Below are 27,778 nucleotides of genomic sequence, written 5' to 3'. Positions count from 1 at the left end.
CATCCTGGTGCCCCATAAATGTTTCATATTCTTAAACATTAAATAAAAGCAGTGCTAGCTTATTTGATCAGTAAATCTGTAGGAGTTTAGGAAGAACACACCTAAATAGGATAAAATGTAAGCTTATATTATACTTTTTTTTTTTTTTTTTAAACTGACCGACCGCTTGGAGTTTGTTTCCCACCTGGTGCAAGGCACACGATTACAGGGTGTCAGGAAGGCTTGTGTGTGGCTTGGATAGTAAAGAGTGGGATTCTCTTGACTTCCTTTTTGGTGTTTTGTTATTTTGATCTAAAAGAACCACTTGCTGCAGCCTGCCTAGTCTACGTGGAGAGAGGAGGGGACAGGAAGGTCTCTGATGAGCCTAGCGCCTCCTGAAGAGGGCCAGTGGCCTCTCAGGACTGGGGACGGGTGTCCGGTGTTCGCTTTGCCAGACTGGCCACCAGGCTGCTGCTTCCTCATGGCTTCCAGAGTCAAGTCACAGGCGATCAAGTCGCTGGAGGCCTGGGGAGATTCCGAGCGTGTTGCCATGAACGGGAGGGTGGACTTCCCAAAAAAGAAACTTCCCATCCAGTGACCTGGGTCGGCCTTGGAGGGACCGGGGTGGTGAGGGATGGCTTCCCCAGGATACTCTGCACCTCCACAGGAGCTGTTACTGGCAGTGGAACCCAGGCAGCGGTAATAGTCGTGGGTGGCCATGAGCAAACCACTGGAGGGGATGGCTGCCATGCTGTCGCTTGTGGGCTAGTGGAAACCTCCCATGCGACCCCTCAAGGGCCTTGGCGCTCGATCAAGATCACGGTGGCAGGCACGGGATGCTAAGGACCTATTTGCAGAGACCACCTAAGGCAGCTCCACCACAAATCCTGCTCTAAGCTTAATGCTGACAATTCAGAGAAGACATAGCTGTTTTTGTTAAAATAATATTAGTGTCACTTGCAAAAAATATATATAAATTATGTGATAGTTAATTCTTTTTTTTTTCTTTTAAAGTTTATTTTGAGAGAGTATGTGGGCGCATAAGTGGGGGGGGGGCAGGAAAAGGAAGACACAGAATCCCAAGCAGGCCCCCGCACTGGCATGCACTTGCACGGTCAGGGGGGAACCTCATGCCAGGCTGGAACCCACAAAGGGTGAGACCATGACCTGAGCTGAAATCAAGAGTCTGATGCTCAACCAACTGAGCCACCCAGGTGCCCCGTGATGTTGAATTCTTAAAAAACATTTGAGTTGTTTTAAACATAATGTGTATTCCTCCTCCTCTCCCTCCCTCCCACCCCCGCTTGTTGAAAGTATTAGAAGTTCAATTTCCTTAAGTTGGAGGAATTTTAGGAATATTCACTTTATATAAGCCTCCATCTCTAAGATAAATAAGTCTCAATCAGAATATAGGTCCTGTAAGAGATTTATGATTTAACTAATTTGATAATCTGAAGGTAAGAAAATACTACACACTCAGACACAAACATACAAATAGGGATTATAGCTGCAATTCCAAAATTTTAGCCATGGGTCAAGAATACACAGAAAAGGGGCACCTGGGTGGCTCAGTTGGTTGGGCCTCCAACTCTTGATTTCGGCTTTGTCATGATCCTAGGGTTGTGGGATTGAGCCCCACGTTGGGCTCCGTGCTAATGTGTGGAGCCTGCTTGATTCCCTCTCTTCTCCCTCTGCCCCTCTCTCCTGCTCACACACTCTGTCTAAAACAAAACAAGAGAAGAAATACACAGAGAAAAACAAAACTCAGTTTTTGAACATTTCCTATCACTGCGCCGTTCTCTTCTCAGTGCTTACCGATTCTTAAATTGATTTGAGTTCAAAATACACAAAACAGAAGAGTAGCAAACTAGATGCTTTGTTGTCTTTCACCAACAAGGACAAGACCTCTATAAACCATTATATCATTTATCAGCACCTTCCCTCATCCCTCCTGCAGGTCACTAGAAGTCTGCCTTCCTATCTGCTTCCCCACTCCCCCCTCCCTTCCCATTGCCCTCTCTCTTCCCTCTTTTATCTCTGATTTAGATTCCAAATTCCATGGTGTCTGATTTAGCTTTCCTTTGCTTTCTGTACAAGCACCGGTCTGACAAGGCCCAACAGTGGGGCAAAGAAGCTGCAAGGACTGCCTTATAAACTCTAGGCATTGTTTGCATACAACTCATGACTAGGTTTTTCCTAGAAAAGAATAGTCAGGGCTCTTCTTGCTCCCAGTTCTCAAATGTAGCTGAACACTGAGCAATGTTTACTGAAAACTCTGGAGTGGTTCAGATTCTCCACTGTCTGGCACATCTTCCTCCCATTATTACAAACCAGAGAGGCCTGACTTACTGTCTGGATAGAGTCCTTCACTTACTTGTGAACTGGAAGCCCAGGATACTAGGGTACCAGAAGTTCCTTGCCCTCAGGGGTGTGCTTTGGCAAAAGTGATGGAGAAGCGGTTTGGGCCACCAAAGACCAATATCCTTGTCTTGGCCACAGAGGGCTGTTAGGTGGCCCAGCTCAGCACAAGCCCCGGGGAGTCTTCTCGGTCATTACTGACTCGGCAGGGGGACAAGGCTCAGCCCAACTCCACTGATGTGGGGCTGCTGGGACCCATGGCTAGAGCCCCTGGACATTCACCATAAAGGAGACCTGGATGGCTGGTGGTGTTCAAGTGGCAAGTAGCAGAAATTGCTTCTGGCCGGTTTATACTCAAAGAGGGATTTGTGGGGAGGATTCTGGGAATTCCCTCAGGCTCCAAGAAAGATTTGGGATGCCCCAGGACATGCAGGGTCTCCATGGAGCATAGCCATGACCCTGACTCAGCTCCATTAGTCCAATTAGATATGGCCTGGCCCTGGAAGGGGAGTAGATATTGTTGGACCATTCTGGAGATGACCATGGGCTGTCTATTACAACCACACAGATGCTATCAACAAAGTCCAAGATCAAGGTCTAATAGGGTTGGTTTCTGATGGGCCTCCATGCACTGATCCGGCCCACACTTTCCAGGTCCTGATCGTCTTCTAGTCCTTCAAGTTTGTGAGCCACCGTCTCCTTTTTCAGACATTCCTTAAATCACCAAAATGATTCCTGTTGCCTACATTCCAAGAGTGCCACTAAATACTCATTTAAACAATACAGTAATCGGGGCGCCTGGGTGGCTCCGTCAGTTGATCATGCGATCGAGCCCCAAGTCAGACTCTGCACTGTGCATGGAGCATGCTTGAGATTCTCTGTCTCCCTCTCTGCTCCCCTCCTGCTCGAGAGTACATGCTCTCTCAAAATAAATAAATAAACATTAAAAAAATAATAAAATAGATGATAGTAATATGCACATACATATATTTTTTTCTATTTTGCTACATAGTCTTCCTATTCATAATTTCAATGCCACAGATGCAGACGGTCTTCTCACCAGAGGTATGATTGTCATTTACGAGCCCTTTCTTCTTTATTGCCAAATATCTCCAATCATTTTCTATAATAAATTCCTAGAACTAGGAGTGCCTCGGTAGCTCAGATGGGTAAGCATCAGACTCTTGATTTCAGCTCGGGTCATGATCTCATGGTTTGTGAGTTCAAGCCCCACATCAGGCTCTGCACTGACAGTGTGGAGTCTGCTTAGAATTCTGTCTCCCCCTCTCTCCACTCCTCCCCCATGCTCCCTTGTGTATGTGCACTCTCCCTCAAAAATAAACAAACATTATAAAAAAAGAAAATTTCTGTCAAACCACATGTCCCAAGTTCTGGTTTGGGAAGTATGGGGATGTGATGAGAAGGGACATGGGGAAATGGGTAATATTTTATTTGCTATGATAGTTACACACACATGTGTACTTCCCTACATGTATACCCACATGCACCTTACACACATGTATGCACGTTCATGCACACAGCAACAGTTTCCTCCTAGGTTTTGTCTTAGTCTGTTTCAGCTACTCGAACAAAATACCACAAACTAGGTGCCTTATAAACAATGGAAATTTATTTCTCATAGTTCTGGAGGCTGGGAAATCCAAGATTAAGGTGCCAGCAAATGCAGTGTTTGGTGAGAGTCTGCTTTCTAGGCTGGCTTTTCGCTGTCCCTCACAAAGGGGAAGGAGCAAGGGAACTTTCTCGGGCCTCTTTTATGAGGGCACGAATGCCATTTGCAGGGGCTCTGCACACATGACCTAATCGCCTCCCAAAGGCCCCATCTATTAATACCCATCACATGGGACATTAGGTTTTCTACGTTCAGACCATAGCAGTTCCCTTGTGGAGTCCCTCGAGGGATAGAATAAAGGAACTGAAGGTGAACAGAAGGGGGTAAATCCTGCCAGCAAATGTAAAGTGGAGGAATGCAGAAGGCTTCAGTGTGGCCAGGAGCGCCTCCAAATCTCTCTCTGGCTTCTTTTATTCCATTATCCCTGACCCAAAGTCCCTGCACCTCCCAGTTTCAAAAGTTTTAACTACTGGTCCAGGAGCAGAGGTTGATTCTGGGACTGGATATGAGGATTTAGAGAGAAGAGCCTCAAAAGTGGGTGAAGACCGACAAACCCGTCCTCCTTTCCCTGAGGCAGGAAGTGAGTCTGGCTAATGACCAAGGTGTGGCGCTGCCTGGGGCTGCAGAGAGTGGCTGGAGATCTGGCTCCTGACATATAGGCCCAGGCCAGGAGCTGGAATTTTCAAGGAGGGAGATGTTGAGACTTACCTCACTGGTATTGCAGGTTCCCAGGGGAGGTGGGGGTGAGTGGGTGGAAAGTGGCCAAGTCCCTTTTTTTGCTGGTAAGTGTGCCTCTAGGGGTTGGAGTGTGTATTACAAGCCTAGAAGTAAATGGGATGGTTATAGTGGGCAAAATGCTGTGGTAATTGATGATCTTTTATGGGTGAATTCCTTATGATGAAATGTGAAGAGTAATGGATAGATAGGGGAGCCTGGGTGGCTTAGTCAGTTAAGCGTCCGACTTCAGCTCAGGTCATGATCTTGCGGTTTGAGAGTTCAAGCCCCACATCGGGCTCTGTGTTGACAGCTCAGAGCCTGTTTCAGATTCTAGGTCTCCCTCTCTCTCTCTGCCCCTCCCCCGCTTTCACGCATGCGTTGTCTCAAAAATAAACATTAAAAAAAAAAAAAAAAAAGAGCTGGGGCACCTGGGTGGTTCAGTCAGTTAAGCATCCAACTTCAGCCTAGGTCATGATCTCACCGTTCCTGAGTTCTAGCCCTACGTTGGGCTCTGTGCTGACAGCTCAGAGCCTGGACCCTGTTTCAGATTCTGTGTCTCCCTCTCTTTCTCTGTGCCTCCCCCACTCACACTCTGCCTCTCTCAAAACTAAACACTAAAAAAATTTCAAAAAAAAGTACCGGATAGATATCCTCATAAGGTTCCTATTAAGGGTAACTTTGGAACTGGGTATGGCACCATCTGAGTAGCAATTTCAGGAAGCAGTTATGGGTTGTGCCTCCCTGCTGTTTTTCCTGAAAGTTTAATGAAATCTTGCTACTATTCTTGCCTAGTCGTGTGTGTGTGTGTGTGTGTGTGTGTGTGTGTGTGTGTGTGTATGTGTGTATGTGTGTATGTGTATGTAGGGGGGATGAGAAGGGGCTTGGCCCATATTTCTGAAGCAATAGTCAAGGATGGGTTCTACCCCTTCTCCAAAGCCAGGCAAGGAATTGGCTGAGGTCACTTGGGAAGAGCTGCTCCTCTCCAGGGCCACCAGCATTTCAGGCTGATGGAGTGAGGAAGAGTCCTCTAGAAATAACCTGGGGATGACTCCTGAGCAAGTCATTTGGGAACCACTCAGAGGCAGCTGGGGAACACTCTGAAGGGGAGTGTTTCTGAGAATAATTGGGCTAAAAAATAGGGTGGGACCAGGACGCCTGTCCTATGGGCTAGGTAGAACTGGGGATTGGTGGTGATGGGGGGGAAACACGGACTTCCCTCAGGGAGCCTATGGTGTGGCAGGAGGGTGCAGACTCTAACAGGTCCAGCAGTGGCAGTATGTGAGCAGTACTAGGTGCTGTGGGGGCACAGGGGATGGGTACCTAACCCAGTAAGGCTCTGGGAGGAAAACTTCTGGGTGAGGCTGGAGTAGCGGGAGCAGTAGAGAAAAGTTTTTCAGGTAGATGTTTTCTGTGCTTCCAGAGCTGAGGTAGTAGCTCAGGGCTTAACCCAGACAGAGGCTGGGAGGACCATGGAGCCAGGAGACTGAGGGAAGAGCCTTCTAAACTGAGACATTTGGGGTTTAACCTGAGGGCAGAGGGCCATGGGCCAAGTTTATGGAAGAGGTGAGCCGACCAGAGTTGGAATTTGGAATTCTTTTCATGGATCATCTACTAATTTCTGCCACGCACCTCCAAAGCACTGCAGTCACTCCACAATGACACTAAAATTGTTCTACTCTACTCTTGGAGTTCATCATCAATTACCTCTCTCCACACAGCTCATGGGGATGGGGGGGGGAACCTCTTTTGGGAGGGGAGGGAGTAACCTATCTGGATTTCTCCTAAGAAGTTGCCTCCCTGATTACTACCCAGGCAAGTGATGTCCAACCCAGGCTTCTAGGATTAGGATCCCTGGCCCAAGCTCTTCTGTCCCACAACCCTTGCTCGTGAGCACAGGACCTGCAGTTGAGATGTGGCGCTAAGTTGGCCCGTGATCATGCATAAAGAGAGAGAGAGAGAGAGAGAGAGAGAGAGAGAGAGAGATGGGGATGGCAACTCTGTGGCAGGTAAGTATCCTCCACTTCCCAGGTCCTTGGCAGACATTACTAATCAATGCATCACTCTCAGACTGAGTCAACCCAAAACTGCAGGCAACCAGGAACAATGAGAGTTGGTACCTGGGGTGAAGCAGATTTATCATTTTTTCCCAATGTTTATTTATTTTGAGTGGGGAGAGGGTCAGAGAGAGAGTGAGAGAGAGAATCCCAAGCAGGCTCCATGCTGTCAGTGTGGAGCCCCACTCAGAGCTCAATCACATGAACTTTGAGATCATGACCTGAGCCAAAGTCAAGAGTTGGATGCTTAACCGACTGAGCCAACCAGGCACCCCAGATTCACCATTCTTGTCCCAGACCCAGACAGGACACAAAGGTCAGGATGGCTCTAAGTCAGAAGTCAGGCAGGAGAGCAGTTGGCAATAAGCCCAAATTTCAAAAGCCCTGAGGCACATGTGCCCCTATGATCAGCACTCATGTATCCTTTGGATAAATTCCTAGTAGTGCTATTGCTGAGTCATAGGGAAGCTCTTATTTTAAATTTTTGAGGAACCTCCACACTGTTTTCCAGAGCGGCTGCGCCAGTTTGCATTCCCACCAACAGTGCAAGAGGATTCTTGTTTCTCCACATCCTCACCAGCATCCGTAGTTTCCTGATTTGTTCATTTTAGCCGCTCTGACCGGTGTGAGGTGGTATCTCAGTGTGGTTTTGATTTGTATTTCCCTGACGATGAGCGATATGACGGGCGTTGAGGAGGGCATTTGTTGGGATGAGCACTGGGTGTCGTATGTAAGTGATGAATCACAGGAATCTACTCCTGAAGCCAAGACTACACTGTATACACTGTATGTTAGCTAACTTGACAATGAATTATTTAAAAAAAAAAAAAAAAAAAGCCCTGAGATACAGGGCAGGCAGGGGGTGGTCAGGCTGGGCCAGACAGAACTGCAGAGAAGGAGGTGATGATTCACATGCATCCAGAACTTTAGTTTGCAAAGCACTTTCGCTAACTGCCCACAACTCTCAAGGTAGAAATTACTCACTTCCATATTATAGACGGGGAAAAGGAAGCCCAGGGGGAGTGTATTCCCCTGACATCACCAGTGGCTGCTACTGTTCTGGTCTACCTGGAGGATACACTTCTGAAATGACAGGCTGGTGCCTCAGGAACACAGGTGAGCACAGGACATAAGATCAGATCCTCTCTCCTCAAAACTTATCCTTGAGCTAAGGCCCACCAGGAGGCCTAGCCACTGAAGCTGAACCAGATGGTGGTCGTGTGCCGTTAAATGCTGGAGCCCCAAGCGTGGGGGGGCACGGAGCGACAAGGAAAGGGGATGCTCTGACTTGTACCTACGCTGGTTCCTGGGGGGTGTGAACGCTCTCACTGTGGCCTAGTTCAAGCTACCAGCGTGGCATCGTTGGGAAGAGATGAGCCAGAAGGAGGCGGCCCCAGCTCCCGGATGGCAGTGCCCCAGAGATGCATGGCTATGGTCCCTGTGTGTGGTTGTTCTGTTCTCCCTGGGGTCTCTGAGCCCCGCAGGCTCTTTCCTGCCTGGATGGGAGTTCCTTGCTGTTGCTTGCAAGTAAAGGGCCTAAGAACCCTCACTGAATCTGTGGGGGAGTCATCTCATGGCCCGTGTTCTGGTTTCCAGCTTTTTGATCTTTTCCCCGTTGCTCCCTCAAGGGAGGGGTGACAAGGCCAAGCAGGAACCCTGGAGACAGCTGGAAGCCTGGCGGGGGTGGTGGTAGTGGTGCAGCCGTCCTTCTAAGACCCCTGCCTGGAGCCCCTTCTCCCTGTTCCCTCCGGCAGCCCCTCCCCTCCCTGTGGGGGCCTCACAAACAGGCTGGGCAGTGGCTGCCACTTGCTGTGCACAGATGAGAAGTGGCTTTCCGGGAGTGGCCAGGGACCCAGAGAAGCTGGGAAGGTCCTCCAGGACCAGGATTTGGGGGGGGTCGGGGGGAGAGGTCACCTGTCCTTCATCAGTCACTAGAGCCTATCTGCATCTTATTCTGGGTCACAGGCAGAACCTAGAAGTGACCATACTCCTTTCACAGACACACAGATGTGGCCCAGGGAGGGGCAAAGGCTTTTGATTCATCAGGATTTGGGCAGGATGGGGACCCATGCCCATGCGCTGGCCAGCCCACCACTGCCTGCCCCTGTCCCCGTACACCAGGGGACACTGCACAGACGACTTGGCAACAACCAGACTCTCCTCTGCCCTCTGGTCTGGAAGCCCTGTTGAGTTTCCCAGCAGTGACACTCTTGCTTAGGAAACTGATCTTGTGGACAACAAAGAACAAAAGCTGCCCCCTAGTGGCCGCGCAGCAGCAGGACTTTGGCTTGAACAGAGGAGAGACCAAGCGGCCTGGCTGGAGCTGGGTCCCTTGGGGTTAAGGACAAGGGGCGTCGGGGAGACTGTACTGAATGGGCAGGAATCCCTGTCCAAGGGGCAGCAGCGCTTACTGAGCTCCAGGAAGTGGTCTCATGTGGCCAGAGGTTCCGATTTTTAAAGAGAAGCCCGATATCCAAACTTTTATGGGAAATCTCTTGATTTTTAAACGCTGGCAACTAGTTACAAAAACATTTTTTATATCACATCGGTTCAAACAAACCAAACACATCTTCAGGCCACTCTCTGCATGCTCTGGTCTTGAGTTTAAATGGAAATCTCTTACCTGTGGGGCTTCCTCTGCCGGCCAACCCTGTGCCCACCTCTAGATGCTCCCCTGCTGCGCCTCCAGTGTGGGACACTTCACACACCCCTGAGGGTGGCTGAGCAAAGCCCTGCTTCCAGACCCCGTGCTCCCCCCTTTGAAGGTCATGCCAGGAGACCCTGTCTAGGGTCCTTGCTGTACTCCCTCCTCCCCATCCTCCATTCTTGATCCTCAAAGACTCAGAGGTAGGCCTTGCCCCAAACCACTGCTATGCTATTGTGCCGATTTCAGAGCTTCCCGTACCCGGGCCTCCTCGCCCTCCCTCAGCACATTCATCTCCTCATCCTTCCTCTGAAGCCACCAGGACCTACCATCCCTTGGTCCCACCCGTCCTGGGTCCTTCACTGCATCCTCCCAGCCTCCTCTCTGCCACCCCCTATCATGGTCGCCCTTGCTCGGCCGGCTCTCCGGGTGCAGCTCCCACTCACGTGGCACCTAGTGCCCCCTCTGCAAGTCCCGGCTCTGCATCCAGCTGGCCCAAGTGGCAGGGAGACCACCTCACCGCTGCTAGTCCCATGGAAACTCCCGCCACTAGCCTCTTGGGGTGGGAACTTGGGGCTTTCCAGAAGCCCCCGCACCCTGCTCTGTGTAGCTTTGCCCCCTCTCCTGGAGGTCTCTAGTTGCCCTTCTCCCTCCTCAGACCTCCATCCTGCCCCCTCTCCCTGCATGCTCCCTAGGAGAACAAAAGCACTCACCAGAGGTGTGCACAGCCCCCAATTGCTCGGGACCTGCGCCCAAGCCTGCTGCCTGTGTCTCTGTAGATGGGCTCCTGCCACCCCCACCCCCCAGCACCTGGTCCCACCCAGAAACCACAAGCCTCTTGTGAGAGCTGGAGACCATGACCCTCCTCTGCTCTGGCTCACACTGGAACCCAGAAGGCTCTACACATCCAGCCTCAGCCACCTGTGGAACCCTGTTTCTTCCCCAGCTCACTCTCTTCCAACTCCATAGGCCTTCTAGTTCCTCATGCACGTGCCCACTCCTGCCCAGGGCTTTCGTCCCCACCCCCTTCCCTCTGCCCTCCTCAGGAGCCACACGGCTCCCCCATCACCTCCTCCAGCCACTGCTCAGATGCCACCTTCCACTGAGAACTCCTGGCCGCCCTGTTTAACCTAGACATGGATGGTGGTGGTGGCAGCCCAACATTGTACGCTGTGCACTCAAACGCACACTTAAAAATGGGCAGAATAAAGTAAATGTTAGGCTAAGTTACATTTTACCGCAAAAACAAACTGCACACTCCCCTCCCCAGCCCTATTTTTCTCCCTGGGGCTTAACTCCTCCTGACATGCTCTGTATTTGATTCACTTATTTTCTGCCCCCTCTTCGCCTATAGAATGTCCTCTCCATGAGGGCGGGGGCTTGAGTGTCTTGTCCACTGATGCGTCCATCCCAACACCTAAACCAGTGCCTGGAACCCACTAGGAATGGAAGCTCACTGTCTGTCGAATGCCTGACACATGGCCTTCTGCTTCAACGGTCACCAGGAAAAGGGATGTTCCTTCCCGAGTTGCCTCCACTCATCGCCACCCAGCAAGCCCTCACTGCCACCCTCAACAACTTGAATGCCACAGACAGTTTGAAAGCGGTCTTTAAAATGATCCTGAGACATGGCTTATGCCCCAACGGTAGGTTCTGGCCAGTCCTGCTGGCCTGTGGGTCCCCAGGGCAGAGGCAAGGGCTGTCAGGACACAGCAGGAATGCAAAGGAATAGGGTATGAAAACAGCACGACCTGGAGCACACCTGTGCACGTAGGGCGGCTGTGCCCAGGAAGCACGTGTAGGATGTCCTTCCAGTGAGTCAGGCTTGCCTGTCAGCAGCGTCTGAACCTAATAGAGCTCTCGGAGCTGTTTCCTCATTTGTAAATCAGGACAGTACCTTCCCCAGAATCATGAGGGGCAAGTGAGAAAAATCATGTAAAGCGGCACACTGGAAATGCAGGGCGCAGAAATTTCCCAGGAAGCATGCCCACATTGAGCCCTGGGTATTTGCTGACCCCCAAGCAAGGGCCACAGCCTCCTTCTCAGGAGCCAACTTCAGGTCGCAGCCTCTCCACAAGGCGTAGTCCCCCAAACAGCCTGCAGAGGGCACCACCATCACAGCTCTGAACATCCTGTGCCCAAGTTCTGCCTGGTGCGCACCTCCCACCTCTGTGCCAGAACGAGGGCACTGTGGCTTTGCAGATAACAAGGACCTCAGTGGCCGTGCCCCATCTCAGGCAGGACCCTGCACACAACAGGTGGCCCTCGCCTCTCCCTTACCTAGGGGATCTGACCCCGTGGCCTGTGGCCCAGCACCCAGGGCACTCGCAGGGAGGGTGGCAGAATTCAGCCCTCCCGCCCCTCTTTGTTCACCAGAGATTCCAGGAGCCTAGAGAGATGGGCAGCATGTGGGAACAGGGGATTTGGGACTGGAGGTCATGCCGCTACTCAGGCTGGTATCTGGCCATCGCCCAGGAGGGAGGGGGAATCGAGGGACCCCCAGCAGAGCCAGGAGCGGTGACTACCACCCTCTGGCTACCCCATCCCTAGGAGGGCAGCTCTCTGGCCTGTGCCCATCTGAGCTCCCCCTCCACAGGCAGCTTCCAGGGGTGGAAGCTGGAGGCAAGGCTGGATGGGATGCCTTCACCCTGGTAGCCCACCCCCTGGTGTCAGAAATGCTGTGTGTGCCCCGGTCTGGGTTCTGTCATACTCAGCGGTGGCATTGGGCAAACAGAACCCATGGGGGGGGCCTCAGCCTACACATCTGTTAACTAAGTGTGGGGGTGGGGGCGGGGTCGTCACGCTAGATTGCCCCTCCCATGACCTGAGGTCATGAGTATCCCAGAAGGCAGGAAAGTTCCAACCGCGCAGGTCAAAGGCCCCGTTGACCAATCTGAGGCTGGAGGTTGGAAGTTGGGGGCCTGGCCCCCACCCCTACCATCCCTGCATTCTGGAGCAGCACTGCCTTTGCAGGAACACGTGAAGCTCAGCAGGTTACTGTGCCGGCCTCTGAGGCCAGGCAGCCTGGGGAGGAGCGGGAAGCCTCTGAAAGGGGCCCTCCTGCCCTCCCTCCTACTGAGACAGCTCCCCAAACTGAGCCTTTAGCAAGGAGGTTGTTTAGGCTGCAGGGTCTGAGCCCCCAGAACAACCATATCTAATGAACACAGATGCCCGGGCCAAGATTCTGCCCCCTTCACTCCCCTCCCCCTCTAGGTGTCTACCCAAATCGGGAACCTCCTGGGCCACCCCTGGGCAGGTGAGGGGGCTCACTGGGAGGATTGAGCAGCAGGCTCTGTAAGTCCACCACCAGAACAGACCAATCAGATTCCCTGCTCACACCCTTGGCCCCCAGGGCTCTTCCTGCTGTTCATGGTTTGGGGTCCTGTGGTTTAGCTCTGAGTACTCGAATCACACCCAAGTGGCTAGCTCTGCTCAGTCACTACCTGGGGGAACCAGGGCAAGTCACCAGCCCTCTCAGAGCCTCAGACCCCCACCTGACAGGCAGTTGCCCTGAGACTCTACTATGAAAGTGGACAGAAAGCACAGGACGAATGTTGCAGCCTGCTGAATTATGAACAGGAGACTTGACCCCCTGCTCTTCGGCGGGGGTGGAGGCATTTTGGATCTGAGTGGATGCAAGGTAGGTCTCTCTCCTTGGCTCCCCCAGCCCTGTCACCAACGCCTCCACCCACGAACACGCCCCAGCCTCACCTGCCCCTGTGAAGGTCCAAACCATGCACACCTCAGGGCTGGGTGGATCCGCATTGGTCTTTTATTGGATTTTCCATGGGCAGCCTGCATACCTCAAACTGCTACCCAGCTCCTTGGCCCTTCACCATGTTCCTGGCTTCTGCTCTGGGGACCTAGCTGGGAGCTGCCAGCCCAGCACCGTCTTCTCCCATGGCCCTGCAGGCTTGGGCTGCTTCCTCGAGACAAACCCAGTTTTCCCGCTGCCTCCCTCTCTGTGCCAGGCTGCCCAGACAGGGGGCACGTTCCTGCACTGGGCACAGCCAAGCTCTCCTGGGGAAGAGGCTCCAGCCCAGACCCCCGGCAGTGCCTCCCCGTCTCAGGCCACTTCAGACCCTGCACGGCACGGCACAGCCCCGTGGGCTCAGACCTAAAGCTTGGTGTTGAGGTGGAAGAAGTGGGGTGCTGCATAGGTTGTGGCAGGTGGCACGTGCCATGCAGACGAGGCTGGGCAAAGTCTGTGGCGAAGGGCACTGTCGAAGGATGCCGGGGGGAAGTGCATCAGACCGGTGGCCATGGGGGCGGGCGCTGTAGTGGCTAGGAAGTGGGCCGGGAAGGTAGGGATGACCAGGGGGCTGAAGGGGAGTGTGGCTTGGCCCTTTAAGTGGTCCGGGGTGCCGGCAAAGTTCAGCGGGCAACGCAGCGTGGTGCCCCTGTAGGCCTCGGGGAGGGTGGGCCCCAGCGCTGGGCCCAGCAGGCAGGACACGGCCAAGCCGGACCCCACGGATTTGGCCCCGCACTCCTTGGCGTCCACCTCCTTCAGAAAGGGAGACACTGCCCGCAGTTTTTTGCCACCATGGGCAAAGCCCTCTTCTTCCAGGCTGCGCTTGTTGCTCAGGCCTGGGATGCTAGGGAAGGTAGGTGGGGGTGCAGGGCTCTCGGCAGAGACCTTGGCCATGGGGGACACCCAGCAGGCTTTGGGCTTGGGGTAGGGGCTGCCCTTTCTCGAGCTGCCTTTATGGAATGCAGACGGGCGGTTGGCATCCCCGCCCCACACCAACTGGGGCTCTTTGACCAGCAGGCCCTCCTCTTTGCCAGGGGGCCCTAATAGCGCCCCATCTTTAAGGCTGGGGAAGAAGTCCCGGGGGTGCTGGCTGACGGGCTTCAGCACCTCGGTGGGGTACGCATGGAAACAGCCAGTGAAGATGGGGGCTGGCAGGCGAGGACCGGCCAGAGCCTCCTCCCTGAGGCTGCCACCAGGTGCCTGTAATCCCTCCTGAGGGGTCAGCCGGTGCCTGGAGTTCTCAGCTGGCTTTCCTGGGCTCTGAGGACTTTCGGAGAGGTGAACAGCTGGGGATGCCTGGGGGTCCCCATTAGGGCTGCTGGCCCCGTGGCGACAGCCCTCCTCCTGGCACTGCAAGGCCTCCGCCTTGCTCACCTGGGCCAGGAGCTTCTTTTTGGCCAATGGTGACATGATGCCATGTGTTCCTTTGCAGTAGAAGCTGGACAGGAGCCGCTTGTAGGCCTCAGGGCAGCTGCTGGCACCCACGAAGGGCAGAGAGGTGCCCAGGGCTGGGCCTGGCTGTTCTGTGCCATCCCTGGGGGGCTCCTGGCTAGGAAGCTGTGCCAGGTCCGTGGCAGCATCTGTCTTGGTCTTTCCTGGCATCATCTGGAATGAGAAAAGTTCATGTCTCAGGGCTGGGTGTGAGCCACATACCCTGACCTGGGGGCCCTGTGGAGCAGAGTCACAGAGGGGTCCCAAGAGCCTCTGTTCACTCTTCTAGCACCTTTGTGAAAAATTTTCAAACAGTCTCCTGTCCTCTGAACGGGCACAGCATGGTATATCAGGACACAGGGCCTGGTGAATGAGGTGCGGGCTGGAGTTCAGACCCCATGGGGCCTCTCATTTGAACTGGCACAACCATGACCCTGGAGCCCCCCACGGATCTGCCGTCAGAGTAGGTTCTGGCTATCCTGGGCAAGGTGCTCTGCGGCCATGACGTGGGTGGTAAGAGGGAGGTGTTTGGCAGGGGACCAGGGGACAGGGAGGCCTGGGGTTAGCTGGTGGTCCAGGCAGGCTCAGAGCTTACTTGGTCTAACCGCTTCTCCTCCTTGGCCTTCTTCGGCTTCTCAGGGGCCCCGTCATCCCCGCGGGGCTCCTTGGCCATCTTGTATTGCTTCCTGGGCTTGGAAGGGGGCAGCGGCTTGTCGTCCTCCCCCTTCAGGTGCCGCACGTATGGGAGCACCAGCCTGAGCAGGAGCACAGCGTGTCCACCAGGAGGCCAGCCTGGCAGGCACGTGCCACACCTCCCACCTCTCTCCCTCATTTGGCCCAGGAGGCATTCGGTGTGGCCGAGCTGGGCCTGGGTGGTGATGAATGCGGCACAGGCAGCTCAGGCTTGTACGTCCAGTGGGAGGTGTGGACGTCCTGCCCCCCCCCCCCCCGCCCCCCGCCCCCAGGTCCTGCTCTGCCCCGCCCTGCCCCACCCCGCCCCGAGGTGAGGGCTGAGGTGTCCTGCAGGCAGGGTCTCACCAGGGGCCGTACCTCTCGTAGTGGCGGCGTGTGCACGTGGCCGCGCTGGTGCTGCCCGGGCTGCCCCCCAGCTCGTCGTACACGTTCTTCCAGAGGCGGCGGCCGGTCACCTGCAAGGGCACCTCGTGAGGGCACGACCGGCACACCCTCCCCTGCTGGTGGAGTCCTGGAAGCTCCAGGTCCCCAATGGACAGGGACAGGGACTGCAGTTTTGCAGCTGCTTCTCCAGCAGTGGCGGCAGGGAGCTGGGAAGGAGCTCGCCTGGCCGCTAGCCAGCCCTCCCTCCCAGGGGCCACTGCCCGGCTGCTGGCCCCAGCAGCTTTCCAGGCAAAGGGAGCACGAGGAAGACAGAACAGATGGGAAGACAGGAAAACTTGCTTTGAGCAGCAAAGTACAAGCCGGCAAGGCAGGCCCTCTTCCCCCAGAGCACACAGCATGCAGGAGAGCTAGGGAAGGGGCGGGATTTGGGACCCTGCCTCTGCCTCCTATCTGGAGGTGGGGACAGGGCCCTTCCTCCCCAGGACCCCACAGGGTGCAGTGGGGAAGGCCTGGGAGATGCAGCATGGCAAGGACCCAGAGGTGCCTCCTTACCATCTCATAGGCCCCCAGCTTCTCCACTGCTTTGTAGATCTTCCACAGGTTAACTGGAGAAAAGAGAGGGCAAGGCCCCTGTCAGCCTCTGTAGGGGGAGGGCACAACCAGCAGCCCATTCCCGTGGACCTGTCAGGCAGGCACAGAACCAGCACACATCCAGACAGGGCCACTGCAATGGATGGGTGGACTAGGCCCTGTGCACTGGCAGTCCAGTGGCCAAGGAGGACAGAGATCCGGCCCCACCCACTGCAGCCCTGTGCCTAGAGGGGGGTGCCCCTTCTGTGGGCTGGCATCACCCAGGGGTGTCCAGAGTGGAGGTGCCTGCCCTGACACCCTACCTGGATGGGATCCCCTGCCAGGCTCCCCCTCCCTGCCTGCACCCCAGGGACGCACTCTGCTTGAAGCCGAGATGGGGCACCCTCTCGATGGGCGTGTGTCGCTCCTTCATGAACTTGTAGAGGCTGACCAGGAAGGCCTGCTCCTCCTCCCGCTCCTGGTCCTCCTCCCGCTCCCCGCCTGCCTCGGGGGAGTCCTGGGGAAAGAACAGGAGGCATTGGGATGAGCCCCCAGTTGGCGGGTGGCCGGGGACAGGCGGAGCCACTGGCTGCTGGGGAGGAATGAAGCGTGTGGTCCCCAACCACAGGCTCCCGTAGGAGGGAGCAGGCTCCCAGCATCCAGCTTATGGCTCTGGGCTGGAGTGATCTGTCTCTTGGCATCAGAAAGACGCAGTTGTCAGCTGTTAGTACCCAGGACCCCAAGTCAGGGTCCACAGAGGCCCAGCTCCAGAGACAGCCATAGGAGCAGCCCTGCAGCTCCCCAGGCCTCTCTCCAGGCACAGAGCACTTCTCTATCTTGCTCTGGATTTGTTCTATTTGTGTCTCAGCTCCTCTACCAGACTGTGAGCTCCTGGTGGCAGGCTCAGAGTCCCCAAGCCGAAGGAGCAAAGGTGCTTGGTGTTTTCTGGCACTGCGGGGTCCTGTGTCCACTGAGCCATTGCTGTGGTGGCCTGCCTCTCTGAGCTGCCAGTCTGCGTGCTAAATTTAGGGTGGTGAAGCCCTATCCTGGGTTCCTGACACACTTCTGTCAGGACGTTCAGTTCCTGCTTCCAGAGGGGCAGTGTCTGCTGATGGTATTCATTTGGTTGGTGGCTCAGGGCAGTGGGGTATGGTTGAGCTGGGGCTCAAGGCTTGCAGAGCAGACAGCTCCCAGGTCCTGGATGGGGAGGCCCTAAACACCAGAAGGATGTAAACCATGAGGGCCTAGAACAGTACAGACAGCTGTGCATTCCCAAAACATTCTATTCAAGTACCATTTCAGTGTTTCTGACACTGAACGAAGACCTCCGACCATGAATGGCGCGCAAACTCACGCGTCACCTATGAAACTGTGACGCACTGGAGACCAAGGCAGCTGGTCTTGTGCAGGCCTCAGAATGAAGGCACTTCCTCGGCAGCTCTTCCGCGCAAGCTGTGAAAAACCGTTACCATTTGCAACTACTCTGCTACGTGAATCAGGATTTTTACTCCAGGCTGTGCCACCAAAGCAAACGGCCAAGACGAATGGACGTTCAGGCCAATGCTCCGCTGGGTCGCCCACGGCTCCCTCTCAGACCCTGCTCACCGAAATGGCCTTAGTGATCTCGCTGAGGGACTCTAATACCCACGCTGTAAACTTGGAGGGATGCACGGATGTACACGTGGTTTTACATCTTAAAACAGTGCTTTTATCGGTTTCATTCATCAGGGCTCCAGGCAGATCTTCATTTGATAAGGGGGTTCTGCTAGGAAAACTAAGTCTGAAACCCCTGCCATGGGTCACGGGAGGATCCTCCTGTCCCTGGCTCCCAGCTCCCCACACCTGATGCAGGCCCAAAACCCCAGGGCTGGGCCCGGCTCAGCAGACTGGAGCGTGGGGAACACATCCTCCTGAGAGCTTGGGGAGTCCCGAAGTTCACCTGGGAGGCTGTGCACAGGTGAGGGGGGGAGGGGCAGGGAAGAGGCCCCCAGGGGTCGCCCAACTCACCTCCAGATGGATGGGGCTCTGGCTCCTGCTCTGTTCACCATCGCGTTGAGGGGACACAGATGGGTCTAGGGGATCACCCTCCTCTGACTGTTTCCTTTTCCCTTTGACAGGAGGTGCTGCAAAGAGGGGAAGGGGAAGGGGTGGGGGAGGGGGGAGAGAGAGCACTTGAGACGCAGGCAAGAACAACAGGCAGTGAGGAGAGGTCCTCTGGGAGAGATGGCAGGTCCTCCCATCCCCCATCTGAACCCACCAGGTGTGGAGCGAGTCCTCCCCTTCCTTCGGCAAAGTGTCCCCTGCCTCCTGGTCCCTGGCTGCACACAGGCTGGCCCTTTACACACACCTGTGGGCTCACCCCGGTGGCCAACTCTGCTCTCCCTCCTCTCTGCCAGGCTCACCTCCGACTGAGCCCCACACCTGCTGCTGTTCCTTCCTCTGTTCCAGCCAGCTCCCCACATCCTTTGAAGGAAAATTTAAACCACCCTGGGGTCACGTCAGAGGAGAGTAAGGTCGGGCCATGGTGCTCAGGGAAACCCTGTCTCCAAAACCTGCCCCACATTCAGCCAGAGCGTTTTCACAGCACCTCAGCCCAACTGGGAAAGCTGCAGAGGTTCCCACGTTTGTGAGCCCAAGAGCACCACAGCGGGTGCTTGGATCCTCCAGGAATAATCGAGAAGGCTAGAAGCTCCTGTTTATGAAACATCTGACCTTTCTATGAGCACTGGCAGAGGGCTAACTGTCCCTCATTAGGCCACTTGCTCCTGTCACCTGCAAGGGTCTCACCTGACAAGCCACTTCTTGTGGGTCGCCCTTCCCAGCCCCCAGCCTAGCACAACCATCTTGCTCTGCTGGGCACCCTCGGCCACTCACAGCCATCTGGACTGAACTGCCCACTGCGCATGTGGCTTCCTGACAGTTAGTGAAGCCACACAGTAGGCGCCGGGTTTCAGTGAGAAGGAGCGTGTCTCACAACAACATGCATGGAGGGCAGGAGGCACTCGACTTTACCAAGGGCAGCCACAAGCTGATAGCTGCAAGGGCACAACACCCGTGTCCCTGCGAAAAACACTGGAAACCGCCTCCAGCCCTCGGACAAGCTGGCAGTGCACCTCAGACCAGGAGCCCCGGGCTTTGGATCTCCCCTTCTTTCTAACCTTCTCTTCCTTTTTGTTAACCTAGTATGAACGCTCCCATTCTCCCGGTTTGCTCCAGCTCAGGAAATCCTTACCACTGGGCACCTACGAGCTCCCCTTTCTGTCCTGGAGAGAAAAAGAATCGCCGTGACAACAACAAACCCACACCAGCGTGGCCCACGAGGCCAGAACCTTTGGCCACGGGATGGTGTGCCCTTCGGTGGTCGCTCATGGAAGCTTCACCCTGCTTGCAACTACTCGCTTGTACCGCACGGGTCCCTGGCTCTTCCACGTGTGTTCTCTTATTTAGTCCCAGAAGGGAGCTCATTTTTTTTAAAAACGTTGATTTTGAGAGACAGAGAGATGGTGTGCGTGCACACACGTGAGCGGGGAAGGGGCAGAGAAGGGGGGAGAGAGAGAGAATCCCGACGTGGGGCTCGATCTCACCACTGTGAGACCACGACCTGAGCCCAAATCAAGAGTCAGGCACTTAACTGACTGAGCCACCCAGGTGCCCTCAGGAGGGATCTCATTTAGTTTTTTTTTTTTTTAATTTCTTTTTAATGTTTTTATTTATTTTTGAGAGAGAGAGAGAGTGTGAACAGAGGAAGGGCAGAGACAGGGAGACATAGAATCCAAAGCAGGCTCCAGGCTGTTGGCACAGAGCCCAATGCGGGGCTCAAACTCGTGAACGAAGATCATGACCTGAGCAGAAGTCGGATGCTTAACTGACTGAGCCACGGAGGGGCCTCCAGGAGGGATCTCCTTTTATTTTTTTTATTTTCTTTTTTTAATTTTTTTAACGTTTATTTATTTTTGAGACAGAGAGAGACAGAGCATGAACGGGGGAGGGTCAGAGAGAGGGAGACACAGAATCCGAAACAGGCTCCAGGCTCTGAGCTGTCAGCACAGAGCCCGACGCAGGGCTCGAACTCACAGACCGCGAGATCATGACCTGAGCTGAAGTTGGCCGCTTAACCGACTGAGCCACCCAGGTGCCCCAGGGATCTCCTTTTAAAGAGGGGAAACTGAAGCCAGAGAAGCTAAGTTGCTTGCCTCCCTGGGAGACCAGGGTTCAAAGTAAGGTCTGTGTGACCACCAATCCAAGTGGCCTGGCCTTGCCACCATCGTGGTTGCTGTTGTCATCACCAGCATTTAAAAAGCCTTGATGAGAAGTCCAAATAAGCCTGGAAGAGAAACCAATCCTAAGGCTTGTCAAAGAGAAAGGCACTCAGGCCTTCTTGTCAGGCTGGCTTCTGACCAATCAAGACATGGTCAATATCCAGAAATAACCAGGTGTTAACAACTGACCTGCCCCCACCTCCCCAACTGATGCCTTTCCAACCAAGTTCTTGGTGACTCTATGCCTCAGTCTTCCCTTCTGTGAAATGGGAAAGACCCTGGAGTCCTTTGGCCACTCTCCCTGAATTCCTAAAGTCCACCAGGTCACGGGCACAGCCGCTTCCCCCAGCTCTTCTCCCTGCCCTCCTGCCCTCTCCACCTGTCCTTTTTTCTTTTTTTCTTTTTTTTTAATTTTTTTTTTTTTTTTTTTTTTTTGAGACAGAGAGACAGAGCATGAATGGGGGAGGGTCAGAGAGAGAGGGAGACACAGAATCGGAAGCAGGCTCCAGGCTTTGAGCCATCAGCCCAGAGCCCGACGCGGGGCTCAAACTCACGGACCGTGAGATTGTGACCTGAGCTGAAGTCGGACACTCAACCGACTGAGCCACCCAGGCGCCCCTGTCCTTTTTTCTTTTTAACATTTATTCATTTTTGAAAGACAGAGACAGAGTGCGAATGGGGAAGGGGCAGAGAGAGAGGGAGACACAGAATTTGAAGTAGGCTCCAGGCTCCAAGCTGTCAATGGAGCCCCGATGCAGGGCTCGAACTCACAGACCGCAAGATGGTGACCTGAGCTGAAGTCGGGCCCTTAACCAACTGAGCCACCCAGGCGCCCCTCTCCACCTGTCTTCACACCCTCTCTGCCTTCTTTCCTGCTTGCTCAGCTTCTCAGCATCAAAGGACTCTCTCCACCCTGAGTCCCTACATGTGGTGATCCTGGGGCTTCTCACTGGAGCCTTCCTACAAACTTGGTATGTGACCCTCGTAAGTGGCTGCCCTCAGCTGCAGAAAAATAAAGTGGTAGGATCAGTACCCATTAGAATCACCAGGGAGCATTTTAAAGACATTGGTGACTGTGTCCCCCACCCCCAGTCTGATTTAAGGTTCTGCAGGGGCATCAGTTTAAAGCTCCCCAAGGGATCTTAAAGGGGGCAGCCAATTTGAGAGCCACTGGGCCAGAGGACCTCTATCCCTTCTGCTTGGTTCCAGAATTGGTGAGATCTGCCTGGGCCACACTGAGGGGAAAATCTCCTGGAGCCAGGCACTCAAGTTACCTGGAAAGGAGGTCACCAATCTGAGCCGTTTAACCCCAGACAGGAAAAGGATTAGAGCTCTTGCCTAGAGCCACAAAGGGAAACACTCTCTTTATCTCTGTGTCCAGCTGAGTCCCCAAATGAACTCAGCCTCCACTCCCTCCCAACCAGGCTAGTATGCTCTCTGCCTGGCAGGGCCTTCTGGGCCCCACTTCCACAGCCTCAGCTGAGGGAGAGGACAGTCCTCTCCCTCCTTCTCCAGGGTGCCCTCTGTCCTGTCCCTGGCTACCCCAAGTCATGGAACCCCAGGGTTCTAGATCATCTTCATTTGGAAGAGGGTTCTGCTAGGAAAACTAAGTGTGAAACCCCTGCCACAGGTGACAGGCGGGTTCCCCTGCCTGCCAGGTTCCCAGCTCCCATACCTTCCAGTGCTCTGAGGAAGGGCTGGGCTGCTCTCCCGGCTCTGCAGGGGAGGAAAGAGGCTCGGGGACCGGCCATCCCAGTCTCCCAACCACATCCAGCCTGCAGAGGCAGAAGAGTCCCACCTGCTCCTGAGTGACTGCTGCTGCCCAGCAACCTCTGAGTTACTGTCCTGCTATCGCCACAAAGCCTCAGATGCCCCACTGTAACGGGAAGGTGGATCCAACTTGCAAGAAGAAAACCACTGCTGGTCAAAGGAATGTCGTTCAGACATGGCTTTTTCCATCCAGGAAGCAATAATGACAATAATGATGATGATGATTTCATTGTTTACTGTGAACACAACTGGAATCTATAAGGTATGAGATGGGGATCTAATCACGTTTCCCCACAACGGTTACGTGTCCCAATATTGACTGAGTGATGCCCTTCCCCCAGTGATTTGAAATGCTACTCTCCCCATAATCTAAAGGTTTACAAGGAATTTATAGGAGGGGCGCCAGGGTGGTTCAGTCAGTTAAGCGGTCGGACTCTTGATTTTGGCTCAGGTCACGATCTCACCGTTCATGAGATCCAGCCCCACATCAGGCTCTGTGCTGACAGTACAGAGCCTGCTTGGGATTCCCTCTCCCTCTCTCTCTGCCCCTCCCCGATTTGTGTGCTCAAGCTCTGTCTCTCTCTCTCTCTCTCAAAATAAATAACAACGAAAGGAACACACCTGAAACCGTTTCTGGAATTTTCTACTGTTTCCTTCACTGTGGAATGCCAGTACTCATGCATGCTGTTTTAACTGTAAAACAACTGACTATCCAGAGGGCAAGTCCCCCATCATTACTCTTTTTAAATAATTATCTGAACTTCAGGATAATTTGTCACATTCCCTTAAAAAAAAAAAAAAGAAAAACACTGGGGTTTTGGTTGAATTGCATTTAAACTTAGAAATTACTTTGAAGAAAGAGAACACCTTTCTGATATGGCACCTTCCTTTTTTCAGGACCACATGTCTCCCCAGATTCAGGTCTCCCTTTGCTGTCCTCAGACGTTCCTTCTTAAAGGCCCTGTGTGCTTTCTGTTGAGCTTACTCCTTGTGTTTTGGGCAGCTAGATAATAGTGTGAGAAAAGCTTTGATAATCTACAGCAGGACTTGGCTCCACAGTCTCTGTTGTTTCCTCCTCTCACTGTTGGGAAGAGAACAGGAGGCTGCTGGTTGGGCCAGGAGTTGAGCCCTTGGGCCCTTGTGACTCCGTGCCTCACTGGGGAGCGAACAGGGGTGGCAGGGTGCTTGGGGGTGGCGTGCTGCCCAAAGCCCTTCTGGTATTGGGAATCTGATCTGTTTAACTCCATGGCTTGTGTTAAAGTCCAAGCTTAAACCCCAGCTCCTAAAACCACAGCAGTGAAGAGGTTAGTTTCAGTCACTAACTCCAAAAGAGGACACTCCCTGGAGTCTACTTGTTCTCAAGCAATTCCTTACCTCCCTTTCCAAATCATACACTCCACCAACTCAGCTCAGTGCTCTGCCGGGCCGTGGACTAGGCATTTTTGTACACCGCTTCACTGAATCTTCCCAGCCACCCAGTGGGTTCTATCTCCCCCCTTTTACAGATACAATACGTGAGGATCCGAGAGGTTCATCACTTGCCTGAAATCACCCAGCTTACTAGTGGCAAAGCTGGGATTCAGAACCAGAGCAGTCTGACCGTCCCAAAACTGAGCTCTGAGATCTGGACTTTTTAATGGAAACAGGGAGACGCCAAGCTCCTTATCTGCTCAAAGGGTGCAAGCTTGCTTCTCTCCCTGAAAGAAGCAATCTCCCATCACACCACTCCTATTAATCTGCTAAAAAGTCTGGCTTCTGCTGACAAGCTGAAATCAGGTAAGAGTGGGAAGGGGCTCTGCTCCACAGAGCTGCATCTTTTACCAAGTCAGCCACTGCTTCTGTACTACGGTATCCCTTTCACTGCTAGACCCCCAAGGGCCCGATGTTCTAAGCAGGACAAAGAAACAAGGCTTCCGACACAAACCACAGCCAAGTGTGTGTTGTGTACACACGCCCCTCAGTGGCACCGAGGTCTGCCTGTGCTGCTCACTCCCCACTGTATCTCACTGTCCAGAGCAGCGTGAGGCCTGGAACAAGTGCTCCATAAACAACCACATGGATGCAGTAAGACCACGTGATCTCAGATGCTCCTGATACCTCAGAGAGGGGCTTGGGCTGTGACTAATTCAAAGCCATGGAGCCCGTCAGAGACCTAGTGCCAGACCGCACCGCTTATATCTCTCTCCTCTCCTCTTCTCTCTCTTTCTCTTGCCCTGCCCCGCCCCATTCACCCTTGGTGTGATGGGAAGGAAGCAACACTTCCTTTCATGAAAAGTCACCCACTGGGAGCACTGCATCAATTGCGTCAATTACGACAATAATGGTAACAGCAGCCCAATAACAACCAGCAGAAACCGCCCCACCTCGCCTAGCCCCACCTCGCCTGAGGTTGTTGGCTTAAGTTTCTCTTAGTTTGAGCCGGAGCTGAAACAAAGACAGCCTTTGAGGCCGCCAGTCCACTCTGTGGCCCAGGAGCCGGCTGCCTGGCAAAGTCTCGGTGCGGAGCTTTCTCCAGTGGGCAGTTTGGGGAGGGAGGACTGCCAAGGGCTGAGGACGCATGAGCCGGACAAGGGACCCCCGAAGGGTGCAGCTTCTGCCCCAGCCCTGCCTCAGTGTCTCAGCTGGGGCACAGGAAAACGGGGTTTGAGAGCAGCTGGGGCCAAGATGACAGTCTTGAGAGAAATATAGAAAGGTAGGTGGCATGGGGGCTCCAAATGTGAGACTACCGTCTCCTAACCGCACTAGGACTCTTGTCCCCCTTTAGTCAGCTCTGGTATGTCCTAAAAGACCCTATGCCAGGATAGGCTGAATACCCACTGTCCCCCCCCCCCCTCCAAGTCTGGGTGGTATTTGATAACAGTAACAGCTCCATGTAAGGACTGTCTCCTAGGTCCCCATGAACTTTAAGTTTGTGTTCCCATTCCACCTAGGGAGAAACTGGGTTCAGTGACTTGTCCAAGACATGACCCACGAGTAGAGACACAGCCAGGACATGAGGAAGACTGCCTAACTCTTGCCAGGGGGCACTCCATAGCCTTTCAGCATTTCCACCGTCCTGGTAGAGACCCCAGGGGGCTAAGAGGGAGAGTGGGCAGTCCCTGGCCAGTCTACCATCAGGTAACAGGAGGGCAAGGGGGAGGGGAGAGGTCTTGGGAGGTCTGCCTCTCTCTCACTGACAGACCTCACTCTAAGCCTCAGTTTCTCTGCCTGTAAATCAAAGGAAGAGGGACTGATCCCCTGAGGTCCTTTCTACCTCTGCCACTCTATGTTCCACACGGCCCAGGCGGGTCCCCAGGGCTCCGGCGGAGTCTGGAACTCCAGTCTGGGCGCTAGACTCTCTAGTCACTATCTCCTACCCCTCCTTTGCCCCAGGGGGCATGTAGGCACAGAGACGCTGACTCCCTCAACAGTGGTGCTCCGGCGGGGGGGCGAGAAGCACCTGTTATCCTCCCCTGGGCCCCGCGGACCCCTCCCTGACAGCTGACCGGCCGAAAAGAAAGGGACGCTGGACCCGGCCAGCACAGTGCCCCCGGACCTGGCACCCTGAACCCTCAGAGTCCGGCGCTTAGAGAGCCCCGCCACCCCCCACCCACATCGGCGGGGCTGAACCCCGCCTGAAGGCGCCCCCGGACAGTCTGCGAAGGGACCGAGATGCACCAAACTCCGCAGCTCCGGCTGAGCGCGAAGGCAAACATCTCTCTCCTTGCACGGTCGCAGCCTGCGCTTCAACTCTCTCGCTCCCCCCCCCCCCCCCGCCCCATCACTCCCGGGGCCGCCACCTAGTCCCTTCAGGAGACCCGAGGAAAGAGAAGACACAAGAAAGAGGACGATAGCAAAGAGGGAAGATAGCTCTTTCCTGCCGGGCGGGTGGGGGAGGGCAGAGGAAGGTGGACAGGAGACAAGAATAAGAGAGAACAGAGAAGAAAAGAGAAAAAGGGAAGAGAAAAGAGAAAGAGAAAGGGTAGGGGGCGGGAAGCCGGTAACCGCCGAAGGATCAGAACACCCCTTTGCTGAAAGAGGAACAGTTGATTCTTCAAAGTGCATTGAGCAAGTTCTTCAAAACCCGCGCAGAGTCACTTTCAGGAAACGGCGGCCGCAGTGGAAAGCGCCCCGCGCGCGCCCAGGGACCCCGGTGCCTCTTCTCGGCGGCGCCGGCGGGTTCTGAGAACCGCGGGGATGTGACGGGGCGGGGCGGGGGGGGGGGGCAAATGGGGGCTGGGAGGCAGAGAAACTGCTGCGGACAGCCTGTCACAACAAATTAGCTGAGACCAGCTCGAGATTGAAACCACAGCAGGAAGTGGGATGACAGAACCGTACAGGACTTGGTAAATTTCAGCCAAGAGACGACGAAAAGAGTTTCGAGATACACGTCCGGGAAGCCCCTGGCCGCCAAAACTTTTTGTCTCTCCTTTTTTCGAAGAGTGAGCGCCGACACCCAGCCTCACCCCTCCCGCGTAGGGTGGAGGGCGCTGGCGCCCCAGCGGGGCTAGGGTGCCCGCGCCTTCGCCCCGGAGTCCACCCCCGGCCCCGCTCCGCCCCTCCTGGGGGCCCGGATGGCCACGAGGGCCCGAGGGCACCTGGCAGGGCAACCTCGCCCTCCCCACGAGGCCGCCAGCCCCGTACCGGGACAGGCCAAGGAGCTGCTTACCCATGGCCCGGAGAGGTCCCTCGGCGCCCGCCCGAGGCCCTCCGCACGCGCGGCTCTCCAACCCCGCGCTCTCCGCGCAACTGGCCCTTGGCGCAGCAAGCCTGCCTCCTCCCCACAGCCCCGCCCCGCCCCTCCCGGGCACCGCCCCCGCCCCGCTCTGGGCTCCGGTTGGTGGGTCCAATTCTTCCGCGCGGGGGCCGGGGCCGCCCCCTGAGCCCGAGGACCTCTGGGACTTGTAGTGCGCTTTCCCTCTCCCCAGGCTCAGAGACCGAGGTACCTGAGATAGGCAGGACACGCAGGAATCGCTGCTGCCTGTGCCTCTAGGGACAAAACTAACCTTGGAAAATTCCTCGTTGCTCGTCAACGGGACCCTGGGGCTGAGTGGGTTGAGCAAAGTGCATCTGACTTTGACTTGAACTGGGTCCTGGGTATTTTCCAACTCCCACCCCGCCCAACATAGAAGTAGAGGCGGTTGGTGTTAGCTAAACAAGGACCCCAGACCAAACTAGCAAGTCCTTTGGTCAAAATTCTGTGGGGTCCCAGAAACTCTTGGGGCAATGTCTGCAGATGTCACAAGGCCAGGGACTGGCAGCTACAAAGCATTCCAACAAGGGAGCATGACCCCTGCTTGGGGAGCTGAGGGTGAGGCTAGAGTGGAATGGGCACCCGAGGAGCTGCTGAGCCCGCCGAGGCAGCTTCCACCGCAGGGAGGAGTAACTTGGCCAGGTGCGCAGCACAGAAGAGGAAACTGAGGCTCACCTTTGAGAGCCCAACGTCTCACAGCATCATCCACAACAGCCAAAAGGTGGGAACAAGCCAGTGTCCACGGACAGATGAATGGATAAACTGTGGTGTGTCCATATAATGGAGTATCATCATTCAGCCTTAAA

General features: G+C 54.8%; 2 protein-coding genes across 3 annotated transcripts; both read right to left on the bottom strand.

Annotated features, from left to right (window-relative positions):
- Positions 1-318: 318 nt before the first annotated feature.
- LOC125937787 (pancreatic progenitor cell differentiation and proliferation factor-like) lies at positions 319-876 on the bottom strand. The gene has a single exon (XM_049652714.1). It carries the CDS (start codon positions 727-729, stop codon positions 319-321), a length of 411 nt encoding a protein of 136 aa, XP_049508671.1. The 5' UTR covers positions 730-876.
- Positions 877-13,136: 12,260 nt separating this feature from the next.
- On the bottom strand, positions 13,137-26,994 carry ARID5A (AT-rich interaction domain 5A). 2 transcript variants are annotated; one of them, XM_049652227.1, is made up of 7 exons: positions 26,889-26,994; positions 18,219-18,334; positions 16,590-16,728; positions 16,194-16,246; positions 15,615-15,712; positions 15,160-15,319; positions 13,137-14,738 (listed from the first exon to the last, which is right to left on the bottom strand). In XM_049652227.1, exons 1-7 carry the CDS (start codon positions 26,890-26,892, stop codon positions 13,500-13,502), a joined length of 1,809 nt encoding a protein of 602 aa, XP_049508184.1. In that variant the 5' UTR covers positions 26,893-26,994; the 3' UTR covers positions 13,137-13,499. The 2 variants fall into 2 exon arrangements, with proteins under 2 accessions (XP_049508184.1, XP_049508185.1); XM_049652228.1 differs by lacking the exons at positions 16,590-16,728; positions 26,889-26,994 and having other exon boundaries at positions 18,219-18,308.
- Between the last annotated feature and the right edge of the window lie 784 nt (positions 26,995-27,778).

This window comes from Panthera uncia (genome assembly GCF_023721935.1).
Source record: "Panthera uncia isolate 11264 chromosome A3 unlocalized genomic scaffold, Puncia_PCG_1.0 HiC_scaffold_12, whole genome shotgun sequence".
Classification (NCBI taxonomy): Eukaryota; Metazoa; Chordata; class Mammalia; order Carnivora; family Felidae; genus Panthera; species Panthera uncia.
Note: the sequence above shows the minus strand (reverse complement) of the source record. Positions and strands in the feature narration are given on the sequence as shown.